Below are 15,282 nucleotides of genomic sequence, written 5' to 3' on the forward strand. Positions count from 1 at the left end.
CGTCTACCATTTGAGGGGAAGTTATCCCACTTGGGTAATAGTTCCAGTCCCCAGTTCATTGCAGCAAATACGCATAGCATTGCATATCATTGCATAGGATTTGTGTTTGGATATATCGGAAGCGCAACAGTTTGTCCCCCGGCGCCGTGGAGCCCGAACATGTCAGAGATCAGAAGCGATCAGAATCCAGCTAAGGTATCAGCGGTATGATCAACCTTTAGCTCCACATGCCTGACCACCTGGGCAGGCTTGACCCCTCAGTTTTCCCAGCGTCCGGTCCAGCCGGTGGGCAGTGATAGGCGTCCTATCACCACCTGTAGACCAGTGGATTAGGATACGGCGGCATACAGGGTTCTCTATCCCGGAGCCTATGAAAGGATCAACCTGTGTATGCTAGGTACGGTACGGAATGACTCGGATCCCGAAGTACCTGAGGCCTGTTAAAGCGCGTCGAAGGGCACTTCACTGTAGGATCTCATCACTTTCACATACCCACGTGATAGTAAGACAAAGCCGGTATGAGACACGGTTTCCAGGGACTCAAGTTCGAGATACCTTGCGATATTGGCCAGGTGGTTTATGCCTGTATCGGGTACTAACAATGGCTGGATTCCATTTGCCAAGAAGACCCTTGCGAATAGACATTCAAGATCCTGCATTCTCGATTAATGACAATGTGGATTCGAGAAAGAGATATCAAGTTAAAGACCCTTTGAGACCCTTCCGTAGCTAATGTCTCAAGGTCTCGAGTAAAAAGGGCATATAAATCGAAAACTGCAAAATCAAGTAGAAGACCCGCAAGGACTGACCAGACCTATTTTTTTCCCCATTGTTTTTGTTTGGCTTCCTTTCCTTTTCTAGTTTCTTTTTATATTAAGATATATACACATATTGTATATTTGTATATTTATTCTGATCGCATTCGCTTTTGTTCTCATATCGTGTTTAGAGGCGTTGGTTGGCCCCATCGATCTTCGTTTCCACCATTCCCGGGTCGAATCGCCCACACAGGTCATTCCCATCCCTGTCGAGAACGGCCTGATTCCTTCCCACATCTCCCCCCCCCAACCCAATCCATCTACTCTCTCTCTCTATCCCCTCGACTCGCTCAAGGGGTTAGGGATTTCTCTAACTAGTCATGCACAAGATATCCAACTTCACGGGCCAAGCCCGTCATGGTTGGGAACGAATGACGCCGACTTTCGGGATGTCCAGACCTCACACCGATATGGCTTTTCGCCGACCACACGGTGCGCCGCCCATGACACCGCCGACCAGCATCGATCCCACAGTCAATCTGTCCTTCAACGTTCCGTTCTCGTCGACACTAGCCGGCCCCGATGTCGAAGATGTGCTCCACGCCAGCCCCGGTGCCCTCCAGCGCTGGACTTTCCCGGAAGGCACACTGGAGGGCACATCGGTGCATCAGCTTCCCGTCCACACAAACAATGTCGAAGGCTTGCAGAGATTATGTCGGAAGATCACGGAAGAGAAAGGAGGACGGGTGGAAGCTACGCTCACAACCTCCGAGGCCAAGGCTGTGCCCTCGCTACAACGCCGGCCGAATGGCTTGGTGACCAACGTCTGTGTCACAGGAGATGGAGATATGGCACGCAAGATGCGGGCGAGAATCTTGAACGAGACCCCGATCATGCTGGTACGTGAACGAATTTTTTTGGTTCCGGCGCCAGCAGTATTTTCATGTCCACGGACATCCCTTGCTAACATCGGACCGTTCCCTAGCGATGTGCCACTGTCGATGTGGATATGCATCTGATTATAGATGGATCACCGAAGGGAATCAGAGCTAGTGTCCTCGAGCACCTCGACACTTTAGCCGCCTACACCGGAGCCGATATTTTCCTACTGACTCCCAAGCTCCATGATGCAGATAGTGCGGTAGTTTCGTCATATGGCTATGCGTCGGATAATGGCTTGGAACAGCGCTTCAGGGTTGCCATTTACGGTGATTTGGAGAGCTCGGAACATGCTAAAACCCGGGTTTTGATCATGATTGACCAAATAGTACGTATCTTTGTGTCGTGAGGTGGGCGAACTGACCAGAAACCAGCTCAAACGCCATGTGGATGCCATAAAACTGGACTCGACTATGCACACCTTGGTCTGTGGTCGCACTCGCAAGAACATCAAGCTCATCGAGGCTGCTACAGGCACCGCCATTTACTTCCCTCCACCTTTCCCGCAAATTTTCGGCTACGTCCCCCCCGGTGCGAATCGTCGAAGCGAGGATGAGGTTTACATTACAGGTGAGACGCCCGAACAGATTGCTCGCGCCAAGCAGAAGCTGCGAGAACTGGTGATGGGAGTCAAGATTTTTGTCAAGGATGTGGTTGTCAGCTCAAGCAAAATCGACAATATCTTACTCGATCGCTTGGATAAGGTCCGGAAGGTGATGGAAATGAACGGCTCTTATGTTCTTTTCCCGCAGCTTGGTAGCCAACGCGGGCTTGTTCGGATTCAAGGAACCGAGGTGTTGCACGTTGAGCGGACAGTTCGGGAAATCATGGCTCTGGTGCGTCGCTTTGTGATTTTTTGGCGGAATGATCTGCTAATATTTGAATGCACAGGCTGGTCAATTCTATAGTGCCTCGTGGTGGATCATCATGCCCGACCCCGCCCAAGGTGGTCTCCGTGCTCCCTCAACTGCCGATATCCGCTCCATGCTATCGGATATCTGTACCAACTCGGAAGCGGAGGTCAGCTTTGACAATCTGACTTTCACAATCAACGGTTCCGATGATGCAGTCAAGGCTGCTATGTCAGTCATCAACCAGATCCCGTTCGTGATGCGAAGTCAATACCAGATGAGGGTGAAGATTGAGCTAGCCAACGAGCACAAGGAGTTTGTTAGTGGCAAGAAGAACGGAAAGATCAACAAGATCATGGGCCAAAGTGAGTCATACCGAACATCTACCTGTAACACGAGATACTGATTCGCACTCAGGCAATGTCCAGATCATCTTCGATGGGTTCAACGAGTACAACTTCTACATCGACGTGTGCGGCAACCAGTATGAGTCGACCAAGAATGGCTTGGACTTAGTTGAGCAGGAGATGCCTGCGTCGATCTCGTTCCACGTGCCTGACCAATATCACAAGCGGATCATTGGAATTGGTGGACAGCATATCCAGCGTATCATGAAGAAGTACTCTGTCTTCGTGAAGTTCTCCAATGCAATGGACCGCGGTGGCATGGGCAAGGAGGATGACGACATCAAGGTTGACAACGTAATCTGTCGGACCCCTGCTCGCAACGCTCAGAGTCTGGACCTCGTCAAGCAGGAGATTATGGACATGGTCGAGAAAGTTGTAAGTGCTTACAGTGGCCAAAGCTTTGATCCCATGATGGAAACTTACGATTTGCAGGATGCCGAATACGTCGCCGAGAGAGTCGTCATCAATCGCCTATACCATCGTGAGCTATTGGCACGTATGCCTGAGATTGAAGAGCTGGAGAAGAAATGGAACTGCAAGATCGAGTTCCCAAGCACCGAGCTTGCCAGTGACGTTGTCACCATCTCCGGCCCTGAGTATCAGGTCCCCCAAGCGGTCGACGCATTGCTTGGCATGGTGCCTGAGAGCCATGAGCTTCACTTCCAGAGCTCGGCTGAACTCCAGGAATACTTCAAGTGCTCCGATTTCCTCGCCGATGTTCGGACTAAGCTCAAGGAGCAGTACGAGGTCGATATCAACGTGGATATCGGTACCGATCTTCCTACTACTCAGGAGGAAGGCTCCTCGTCTCCCACCCCCGGGCCTGAAGACCGTGTGGTCCTCGGATACACGCGCAACAATGCCGGTGGCTTAAAGGACGCCATTGACTTCTTGATCTCCCGTCTTGTTGCGCATGGACTCGACGCGAACACCGTCAAGGGTGCTATCCCGCGCCCCAAGTCCGACTCGTTCGAAGAGTCGCTACCCTTCTTCGATTCAAAGCTACTGCAGCACGCACCAGTGCCCCTCTCGACCGACTCGCCCACTCGGCCGAACTTCTCCGATGAGAGCAGCGAACGAGGCTCGATTTTCGAGCGCCTCCGCAAGCCCGGAAGCATCTCGTCCTTCTCCTCGTTCATCGGCCGCAAGAATCACTCCGCCTCACCGGGGTCGTTCTTCAAACACGCCTCGAGCAACGCCTCCAAGGCCTCACTCGTATCCATGGAGTCACGCGATAGCGGCTACCGCAACCCATGGAACGATTCTGGCGTGAACCTCCCCGAAGACGACGTGCACGTCCTGGGGAGCTCGCACAGCCACAAGAGCAGTAACAGCAATGGCTGGCCCACACGCTTCGACACCAAGTTTCCCTTCGGCACCGCGCCGGGTGACATGACGCCAAAGCATGACCCGCGTACTTCTTATGATAGTGGTCGTCCTAGCACTTCCAATTCTACTTCTGGATACCCGGCCCCAATTGGGCCACCGCGTTAAAACCAAAATATCCATTTGCAGCAGTATACCCTTTTTTTGGTTGAGTTGTTTTTGTCTGTCTTTTTCTGCTTTTATTCTCATTCCCAGCGTGTTTTTTTCCGGTTCTCTTTTTGTTGGTCTTCTTGTTGATTGATACCACGGAACGCAAGCAATGAAGGCGTCAGAAAAGAAAGAGATATCCAAGATCTGCGTGCGATAGAGCAGGGAGTATGGTCTTGACCATATCCTGCCTCTTTTTTTCTTTTTTTTTTTTTTTTTTTGCGATGCGCATTCGGAGGAAATGATGGGACTGGATAGTCTGAATTTGATGATACCAGGGCCATCTGGCCTCGACTTCAGAGGAGTTTTCCGACAAGTTGGGTTTTTATGTTGATGTTTTACTCTTTTGATATCCCCCAATCATCAATGAGATTTTGCCATTAGAAGACATTCTCCAATCTAAGTTGTTATGATGGAAGCTGCTATACTTGATGTTCTATCATCACATATAGATGTAAGTACCTGAATCCTTCAATATGAACCTCATAGATAGCTTCGAGTGACATCGATGCCTCGGTATGCCCCCGTGGCGAGTGACGTTATACGCGGGGTCGAAGTCAAAGCACCTCTCCACACCCCCAATCATCAAGTTACAACTCCCAAGAGACCATAGAATCCTATTAAACCACACAGCTAAACCACTAGAACACCTAAAATGACAGCATCCTACCCTCGCCCGGACTTCCAACGCCCCTCTCTAAACTGGAACACCCTAAACGGTCCCTGGACCTTCACCTTCGACGACAAAGACGAAGGTCTAATCTCACAATGGCAAAAGACAAGCCTGGAAGGAATACCCTCCCACCAGATAACAGTTCCATACGCCTTCCAAACCCCAGCCTCGGGGGTAAACCTCATCGAAGCGCACGAGGTAATGTGGTACGAGCGGCGCATCACAGACATCCGCACAGCCAATGAAAAGCAAAAAGGGAACAGACTATTCCTCCGCTTCGGCGCTGTCGATTACGAGTGCTCTGTCTGGGTGGATGGCGTCCTCGTCGGCGGACACCGTGGCGGCCATGTGCCATTCGATATAGATATCTCGGACGCCATCGCCGACGGCGCTACGGAAGCCCGTCTCACTCTCCGGGCTAGAGACTCGCCTTATGACATGACCCAGCCGCGTGGCAAGCAGTTCTGGGGCCCTGTTCCGGAGAGTATCTTCTACACGCCTACCGGCGGCATCTGGCAATCTGTTTGGTTGGAGAGCGTCCCGGCTATGCGGTTGCTATGTGGGAGTGGAGGGACGGTGATTCGGTCTGATGATATCGAGGGCGGAAAGTTACATGCAAAGGTTCAAGTTGCTGGACGCCGCGTTGGAAGTGCGGCGAAGGTTGAGCTTGAGCTTGAGCTTGGGGGGCTGGGTATTGCGAAGGTGCACGGCGAGCTTCCGCGGGATAAAACCTTTGTTGCGCTTGATTTGAGTATGAAGGTTACTGAAGCTGTGGTGGCACAGCTGAAGACGAAGAATCAGAAGCTGTTCGGTGTTGATGGAGTCTGGAGTCGGGGTGTTGCACTCTGGGCTCCGGAGCATCCTGTTCTCTATGATATCACGCTTCGCCTGTTTGATGGGGCCGGGAGGCTTGTTGATGAAGTCCAGACTACGACCGGCATGCGCAGTCTATCCTGGCAAAACGGCGATGGAACATTCCAGCTAAACGGAAAGCCGTATTTGCAGATGTTATTCCTGGACCAGGGATACTGGCCCGAAACGGGCTTGACACCTCCGTCTTCAGAGGCCTTGAAGACGGATATCGAGCTAGCCCAGAATCTAGGCTTCAATGGATGCCGCAAGCACCAGAAAGTCGAAGACCCACGCTTCTACTACTGGGCGGACCGCATGGGCTTCCTCGTCTGGGGCGAGATGGCAAATGCCTACGAGTTCGACACTGACTACGTTGAACGTTTTACCAGCGAGTGGATCGAAGCCGTGAAGAGGGATATCAACCACCCATCGCTGATCACCTGGACACCACTTAATGAGTCGTGGGGTGTATCCGATTTGAAACACAATGTCGAGCAGCGTAACCATGTTCGCGCTCTATATTTCATGACCAAGTATGACCCACCCGGTGGCATTTCCAATGTGTCCACACTGCCTCGAGAAAATGGATGAACTAGCTAACTAATACAAAAAACAGGGTCCTCGATCCTAGCAGACCAATCAACGACAACTGCGGCTGGGAACACGTCCAAACAGACCTAACAACCTTCCACGACTACGGCGACTCAACCGACCTAGGCGCAGCATGCGCGACCATGACAGCGATTCTCGAGCTGAAAGGTGGACACGAGGTCTTCACCAAACCAATATCCTTATACGCCGGCTCTCTGATCGTCGACAATGGTGCCCAGCATACTCCTGGTGCACCGGTGATCTGCTCTGAATTCGGCGGAGTGAATATCGCACCGCCTAAGGACTCTCCTGCCGCCGGGGAGCGGGATTGGGGGTATACGACTGCGACCGACCCGGCAGACTTCTTGGTGCGATTTAAGAAGCTGGTTATGGCAGTTGTGCAACCGGGACATATTTGTGGGCTTGTCTGGACTCAGCTGTATGTTGCATTCGTCGTTCCTGGCCTTTGGCATTGTGATCTGGGAATTTATGCTAACATGTGGCTTTTTTTCGATCTAGGTGTGATGTCGAGCAGGAGGTGAATGGCCTGTACACCTTCGATCGCCAGGAGAAGGTTCCCGCAGAGAAGGTGAAGGAGATTATGGATGCTGCGAAGGATCACTACTACCGTCATACCACTTCTCACTCGAAGGGGTTTAGGAAGCTACTGGATCAGACTAAGCATTTTGTGAATCTTTAGGTCGTGCAATGCTCATTGTGGATTTGAGGGATATCCAGTGAGTGGCATCGTACCTCTTAAGACCGTAGTTATCAGCAAGAGGCCATCATGTTGAAGCTATTTGAAGATCAGAGATATATAGTAGGTTCATGCGGTGTCGAGCTACCTAGTTCCACCCTAAATTCTCCGTATAATTGATGAATGAACATATAAAAAGAACATCTAAAAGTGATTTAAGATACAAATTGCCCATGTAGTGATGGATCGGATGATCTCTAAGAATTGCGGCCAGCGGTGGATATACCCGAAGTGTCGCTCGATAAAAAGTGCCACGGAAAATACTATAACGGTTATGACGTTTATCTAATTTTATATCGAAAGGTGAAGATATAGCGCTTTGTCGATATCCAAACACTCGATATATTCTGGAACGCAGGATAAGGTGAGATCTAGTCAAGACAAGTCCGCGATGCAAGATTTATAAACACACAAGGCCCGAAAATACTATTGAACATCACCAAAACATATATTATTGTCACTGGGCGCTAGACGAAAAGATCCCATTAAGTAAAGACTGAAGAGCAAAATAGCTCAAAGATCAATTCGCTGGATGCTGTGCTCGAAAAAAAAACCAAACCCCATAGAAACGCCGGAGATGCCAAGACCCCATATCAGGCGAGATAAAGAAACGTGCTAGATGGATGTGAATGCGGGATGCAGAATGAATGCATAATACAAGTAAAAAATTTACATGTTAGCCAATTCCTGGTCGATCTGTCGGTCCAGGAAGGCTCGCTTGTCGCCCGTGAGCGAGGTTTGCAGGCGGTGTTCGACAAGAACGCGGACTATTGGGTCATGGTTAGCGAACTGTATGATTATCATAGAGATTAATGTGGGAACTTACCCTGTTTTTTGGTGACAGTGTCTAGATCAACCTCGGCCAAACAGCTGCGGATTGCCTCGGTGATGGCACCCTCATCCGGCCCACTGGCAGAACGGAAATCAAAGGCGGTGCTGGCGGGTCGAGAGGGGTACTGGGGCAGGGGGCTGCGAGAGCCAGTATTGACGAGGAGGTTCTCACTGCTCTGCATCATGCCGACGCTGTGTCTGCTCGAGGCCATCGGGTTGTCCTGGTAGGCGCTGAGGCCACCCATGGACATGTGCCGAGAAGCCTGGGCAGAGTGGCCGCCCATGCGAGGGCTCATCTGCGGCAGATCAGTGTAGCGGGAGAAGTTCGACATGTGCGAGTTGCGGTTTCCGGGGACGTTGCCGCCGACGAAGGGTGCGGGAGACTGTGGGGGCATGTAGGGGTGGTTGCGGCCCTGGCCTGGGAACCCGGTGAGAATGGTGGAGGCTGGCTTGACGGATGAGTACTGCGAGTGCATGTCATCCATCTCCATAGCCATTTCGTCATACCGGCCGGTGGCGTAGACCTTCTCTTGGCTGGCACTGACCTCGCCGCGGCGGCCGGGGAGGTTATTGGCCATGGCGTAGTCATCCCAGCGCTGGAGAGGGATGCTGCGTGGATCGAAGGGCTCATCTTCCACGGCGATGACACGCTTGTCGCCCTTCTCGCCGATGACAATACGGGTGGTACCCCATGTGAAATCGTCCTGTTTCCAGAAGGCATACAACGGCAAGACGAAATTGTAGATCGGGTACGCAAGAAGGTAGATGATCATCCATCCGATGTGTTGCCACTGCCGTTTGACAATGAAGATGATCGCTTGCAGACCATATACACCAGCCAGCATGATAATCGAGATCATAGGGAAGGGACCCGTGTGGCTGGCAACTCGGTAGATCAGGTAGGTGAGGTACACGCAGGTCGCAGGAAGGATGAGAGTTCCCACCAGATCGACGAGAACGACGAAACGCATACTGAAACAGCAGAAACCGCAGAGATCTTCCAGAGCTGCCAGTTCCACCAGGTTGTGGATTGTGGAGTTGATCCAACGACGTCTCTGCGACATAAGCACACTCCAGGTATCGGGGGCGGCTGTGCTCGCGTAGGCATCTGGAATAAACTTGTACGACATGGCTGGGAAGTGCTTGGTCATGATGGTTGTTAGGTACCGATCCTCGCCAAGAGATAAGAGGTTCTTCTTGTGGAGGGTGTCAACATCATTGTCAGCGTAATCGTGAATGACTTTGTCCGAGATAATAAGAGGACGTCCTTTGTCCGCAGTTCGAAGGCGATACATGGTGAAACTAGGTATTGTTAGTATCACTTATTTCTGAGAAAGCATATAGGGACTTACCATCCAGGAAGACAAGTAACACTGCCGAAGAGCGACTCAAATGCCTTGGCCAGGTGATGCGAGATATAGTATTCGTAAACCTGAATCATCGTCCACCAACTACGTTCCTCGTTCTGAAGACTAGTCTCGCCGCAAATGCCAGCAATCTTGGCATCTGCTGCACATGCTGCGACCAAACGATTCAGAGAGTCCTCCTTGACGGTGGTATCTGCGTCGACCATGAGACAGTATTCATATAGCTCTGGGTCCACACCGATGACGTTGTTGATTTGGTGGAACATTTCCAGTTCAAGGGGCGACATAGGTGAGCGGTGGTGAACACGGTTCAAGAATTGCATGAGAAGGACCTGCGTGTCTCGCTTGCCACGATTGCCGGGTTTGGACTTGCGCTGCTCGGATTCCTTGCCAACCTTGACGACCACAATGTAGGGCACGACATTGCCTTCGTACTCATAGAGTCCAGAGTAAACCTTGCCGTAGTTCAGCTGCTCACTTCCCTGACCGAGGGATTTGCATGGCAGTGCTGGTGGGTCCATCTTAGGATCAACCCCGAGAATGTCCAGAACGATCTTTGGGGTGGGGCGGTCATTTCCGCCACCAACAATCATACCATCACAGATGACAAAGATCAGCTTTCTCTTGTTGTCGTACTGCAAGGCAGTCAGAGAATCAAGACCTTTCCTCAGATCGTTCTCGCCCTCAGTGTATGCGGGGACCATGCAGATGACAAATTTGTCCTGAGGCGTAGGCCGACGTTTGGACCCCAGCTGCAGAGCTGCCAGGAATTTGACCAGAATGACAGCGCAGATAAGAATGGTAAAGGTGAGCAGGATCCAATTATTGACAGTGCATCGTGCACTTTCACGGAAATCAACTTTGCCGACATAGAAGACAAAGTCGAGACATGTCTGAGCATTTTTGAAATCTGTCGTGTCCTCCCATTTGTCAGTGACGTCTTCGCCCATGTTGTCCTTGAAGAGAGCAGTCAGAGTCGAGGGTAGCCAATCGTATGTGTCGAGGTTGTTCATCGTGCTCAGTGTATAGAAGTAATCTGTCAAGTCATACACCTTTTGATCCTTGATAACCCAGTAGCGAGAATCAGCGTCGGCCTGCTTCTTGATGGTATCCCTTGTCCAAACCAGGTCACCCTTGTAGTATGTACCAATCTTTGGCAAGAATTTATTTTCATACCAGGTAACCTTGTGGAGTGCTGAGGTGGTGATTGTTGCTTGTGCCCCCGATTTGTGCTCGGCCGTAGAAAGGGCGATGGCGGATGTGTCGTTGTGCTGCAGGGCGAGTGTATCGGATGTAACAAATGAGGAACAATAACGATTGAGGGGAGGGGGAAAGTAGGCATCTAAAATCTCTCCTCCAAATTGTTCCATGTTCGTTGAGGACGTTGTTTCTCCAGTAATGTCACTGTGTTGTGTGCGCCAGAACTTGCTGATGTCGTAGACACGGCCGTGGATGCCGACGTAAAAGTTATCGTCAGTTGTGTGCCAGCTGACCTCCTTCTTATTCCAGACTTTGTCCTTGTTGGGACAGAGAAGGTCACCAAACGCAATGATATAGAAGCAAACAATTGCATTGAAAAGCAGAATCAAAAACACAAGGACGAGCTTTTCTCGCCAGGCCAGGCGGACATCCGGGCGTTTCATGCGGCCAATGTATCGAAGCACGAAGGAAGGAATCCAGAAAGTCAGCGCCCAGACAAAACCAGTCCAGAGCCGGCGGCCCAAGGTGATGGTCTTCTTCTCGATGTGCTTCGGATCACCAAACTCAGGGTCGAATTCGCCAACGTACCGGCCATACTCGTCGTAATACGCAATGTCTCCTTTTTTGTCGTCACCTTTCCGGCCCAAACCGTAGTCACCGGTATTGGCAGCGTTGGCGAATGGCGCACTGGGGGCGATGGACTTAGCACCGTCAATCACACTGGGGGCGATGGCGCCGCTAGGTGGCATGCTAAGAAGATTGGAATTCTCATGGATGGGAGTGCCATCTGGGGTGAAGGCGGTCTCATACAACGCAGGGCCGTACATGAATGGATTCACCTGAGTTTCCTCTGGCTTGAGATCCAGCATACTTTCCGCTTCCCACCATGCCCCCTCGCGCATCCATACGCGCTGTTCACCGACGACAGCGTCGCCGTTGCTCCAGCCTCTCTCAATGATCCAGTTCTCAACGCCGTCCTGGCCTTCGGTGCAACCAAGTCGCGCATATCGACCGACAAACTCTTCCACGTCGAAATCGGCGGTGAAATCGAGTTGCTTCAAACGACGATTGGCCCATTCCGGCAGTCGCCAGTCCCGCAGTTGGCGGGAGACTGCACCAGCAGACCACGCTGTAGGTCCCAATGACACGAGCTGCTCCGGCATATCATCAGTCGGATGGATGGAGAGGTGGTACCAGACACGGCTGCTGTTGAGCGTGTTGGCAAGATCGAATCGGCCACGCTTTCCCACGGAGATACCTTCGGTATCATTGGGGAATAGAATGCGTCTGAGAAAAACGTCAATCTCAAGTTCAACACCAACCTTTTCCAGTACCCCCTGCCGCTTGTCGAGATCATGTTCGCGTTCCCGCCCGGCAAGGCCTGTCATGATATTGAGATCTGGTTCGACTTGGGCCACTGCAGAGTTCATTTCACTGATGATGGAAGCTCCAATGGGCGGAAGAGGAATTCCATCGTCCTTCATTTCAGCATTAAGACCAAGAGCATCATCGAAGATGCCTCTCATCATGATCGCTTTACCGAGAGCCGGTCGTGGAATATCGATTACGGTCAGGTTGACTGTATCGTCCGTTGGCCATTGCGCTGCACCACCCCCGTTGCTAGAATCGTTTTCCAATGCAATCTGAATGTCGGCTGCAATAGCTTCATTTGCTTTGCTGATGACCCAATCGACCAGAGCCTCGTAGAGTCCGGCGATCAAAACCTCTCGCTCATCAGTGGAACACTTATGAAGAAGGATTTCTGGATCAATTCCCAGGAGACCCCCAGCATCCTCACAGACCTCTTCTAGGTCTTCTTGGTCCACCTCGAACCCGACTGCATTGCCGAGCTTCAGAAGACCAGCAAGGACCGATAGCAAGCCTCGCTGGGCAGCACCTTTGATGCCAATGGATTTCAAAGAAGCACGGAAGTCTTCTGCAGCAGCAGCATCGTCGGCTGTGGGTAGATAGTGTGGAGGATTATATGTTTTTGATCGGTTGAGCAAGGTATATTCAGCGGGGTCTTTCAAGTCCAAAAATTCCCGCTCCGCAGCTGTCGATGTCGAGGTAAGGAGATAGTAGAAGGCATCAAATGCACGGTAGCCGGTCTCGGGCTGGATGTCTAAAAGACCCTTGCGCACATTGATACCGGAAGTGGACAAGGCGAAGGAGAGACCGACGACAGAGCCTTGCAAAGATAAGTTGAAAGTGGCGGCCAATGCCGAATGGAGAGAATAGGAGGGGTTGAACGAGGTAACTGCAGTAAGGAAAGGTCGTATAGCGGATAGGGCGATCAGAGCTACCTCGGGTGTTTCCACTGGGATCGCTGCGATGAAGGGTTCGAGCAACGAGGGTGTGGATTGATGGAGGGCGCTATTCCATATTAGCACGTATGGTCTTCAGATCGATGCACTGTTCAACATACCCTAGAACAACGGAGCCATCCTCAGCTCGGCGTCGAGCATGTTCCCAAGCTCTGATAGCCAGATCACGGTCGACGGTGGCACCCGTTCGCCCATCGGGTAAAGTGGTTGCTGCGGTCACCCATGTATTTACAACCAAACTCGTGGCGGAGTCTAGTTGATATGGTTGACCCGCGGTATAAAAAGAATGGAGGGCATTCAGTAACGTTGTTGTTGAGACCTGAGCTCCATGTTGGGGTCTGGGTCCGGCTGAGAGACCCGTGGACTGCGTGGAGAAGACCGAATAACGGTTCGACATGACGAATGTGAGGTCGGAGGGTCAACGATGTTGACCGCAAGATGCGATGTCCGGCCTATTCGTTATCAAAGCCGCATGAGGGTACTTTTTTTGTGTTGGTCGTTTGTCTCGCTAAATGTACAAGAGTTGACGTGTAGAGGTTGTAAGAGAGTTGGATTTAGGGTAGGTCAGGGTTGCACGATCCAGGATTTGGATAATTGAGCGAGTGACTGGAGACGGAACTCCTGAATGGGTGAGAAAGAAGACAAAACAACCGAGAAGACGGCGTGGGGAGAAAGAAATCCATGGAGATTGAAAATTACGGGGTATGGAAAAATACCGTCGATCCTGACGATCGTCTCGACCCTGTCCAATCTGGCAGTTAAGCTTTTGACATTTCGTCCAATGTTCTCTCTAAACAGTCAAAACACACGCAATTCAAGTTTCTGGTTGATTTCCAATGTTCACATGGCCCAGGTTGGATTGGAACTTGGTATCTGACAGTTTCCCCCCTGTAATTTTGAAACCATAACATGTTTGTTGCTCTTTCACCCTAATGGGTCCCTGATGGGTCCCTGATGGGTCCCTGATGGCTTCTGCTTGATAAGTCCCAACCAATCAGAAGGCACCCGAGCAGACAGCTACCCTGGGACCCAGAACTCCGTCGATGGCGTATTGTCATTTGCGTACGGCTGTATGTATTTAATTGTATTAATAGTACCTGGCCTTCGTATGGCACATGTGGCTGCTATATTTGGGATGTCTCACACTTAACTCCGTACAGATGACCAGTTTCGCCACACAATGGACGGAGTATGATCGGAGACTTGATATCCACTGTGCCACTTGTCTTAGCCTGGCTACTGGTCTATTCGCGAGAATGTCGAACCACTCTATCTTTTCTCTTCTCTAGTTATTTTCTAGAACCCCCTAGTTGCCCTAGTTTCAGTCTCTATCCATTGTCTTTTGCCTCTTTTCACAGATTTTGATATGCAGGTCTATTGCAAGGGGGTCGATCTTGGCAAAGAATATGGGGAGTTGACGTGTTCCAGGGACCTGGACCCTGTACGGACCAAACTAAGTGCTATCTGCAAGATACGTACTCCGTAGTACAACCTGTATGTACTCCGTAGCTCTGTAACAGCTGGAGTGGAGATCGCTAGATATTAAAAAGATCCAAAACTGGTTCTGCTTCACGTATTGTTTTGTTTTTGTTTTTGTTTTTGTTTTGTTTTTCTCTCTCGCTAAGCTATATTGCAGTATCTCTAGGTCTTACATCATGTCTCATTCTGTAATCTTATTGACAGTAAGGCTGCCGTTTCGGGTAGAGATCGGCTCCCGGAGCACAGCCTGAGTTAGTCCGGGTGCCGCCCTAAGTGCTCCCTGAGTACTCCTTGAGCACGCCCTGACTCCTACTATGTGTTGATTATAATGGTGTAGCTCTCTTGATAGGGATTGGAAAGTAGAGTGTTGCTGGGCTTATAACCTGTCGAAGAATAGGATTATGTTATCTAGAGTGGTTGTTGATATATGTATGATCCAATTGTTGTATTACTTGACTTAGATATATATTCCTGAGACTTCAGGAGTTTTTCATCTAGGTTCGGACTAAGCATTCATCCGTTCCGATCCGTCCGATTTGATTCGACCGAGTCGGGTTATCTAAGTTCCGAGGCTCCACCTCACAACTGGCCAGTCGTCACGATTGACCTCTCGTATTCGACAATGTGATCGCACGTATCGAGGATTCGAGATTTCAGTCTTTGGGCCATGATGAGCGAGGGGTTGCATTTCTGTAGCCGCCGCGGAATTTGCAAGGTTAT

General features: G+C 50.8%; 3 protein-coding genes across 3 annotated transcripts; 2 read left to right on the top strand and 1 right to left on the bottom strand.

Moving 5' to 3' along the window:
* Positions 1-1,138: 1,138 nt before the first annotated feature.
* Positions 1,139-4,449, top strand: N7518_004598 (KH domain protein; the record flags this gene model as incomplete). Its single annotated transcript, XM_057185525.1, has 6 exons — positions 1,139-1,657; positions 1,744-2,025; positions 2,072-2,533; positions 2,589-2,913; positions 2,966-3,330; positions 3,388-4,449. 6 exons carry the CDS (start codon positions 1,139-1,141, stop codon positions 4,447-4,449), a joined length of 3,015 nt encoding a protein of 1,004 aa, XP_057042295.1.
* Positions 4,450-5,143: 694 nt separating this feature from the next.
* Positions 5,144-7,304, top strand: N7518_004599 (glycoside hydrolase family 2 protein; the record flags this gene model as incomplete). The annotated part of the gene is made up of 3 exons (XM_057185526.1): positions 5,144-6,576; positions 6,630-7,043; positions 7,124-7,304. The coding sequence occupies 3 exons, from the start codon at positions 5,144-5,146 to the stop codon at positions 7,302-7,304; spliced, it is 2,028 nt and encodes a 675-aa protein (XP_057042296.1).
* A 726-nt stretch (positions 7,305-8,030) lies between these two features.
* csmB (putative chitin synthase) lies at positions 8,031-13,480 on the bottom strand (the record flags this gene model as incomplete). The annotated part of the gene is made up of 4 exons (XM_057185527.1): positions 8,031-8,128; positions 8,188-9,494; positions 9,545-13,132; positions 13,185-13,480. 4 exons carry the CDS (start codon positions 13,478-13,480, stop codon positions 8,031-8,033), a joined length of 5,289 nt encoding a protein of 1,762 aa, XP_057042297.1.
* Positions 13,481-15,282: the final 1,802 nt, after the last annotated feature.

The sequence above is a fragment of the Penicillium psychrosexuale genome, assembly GCF_028828465.1.
Source record: "Penicillium psychrosexuale strain IBT 29551 chromosome Unknown utg000003l, whole genome shotgun sequence".
Lineage (NCBI taxonomy): Eukaryota > Fungi > Ascomycota > Eurotiomycetes > Eurotiales > Aspergillaceae > Penicillium > Penicillium psychrosexuale.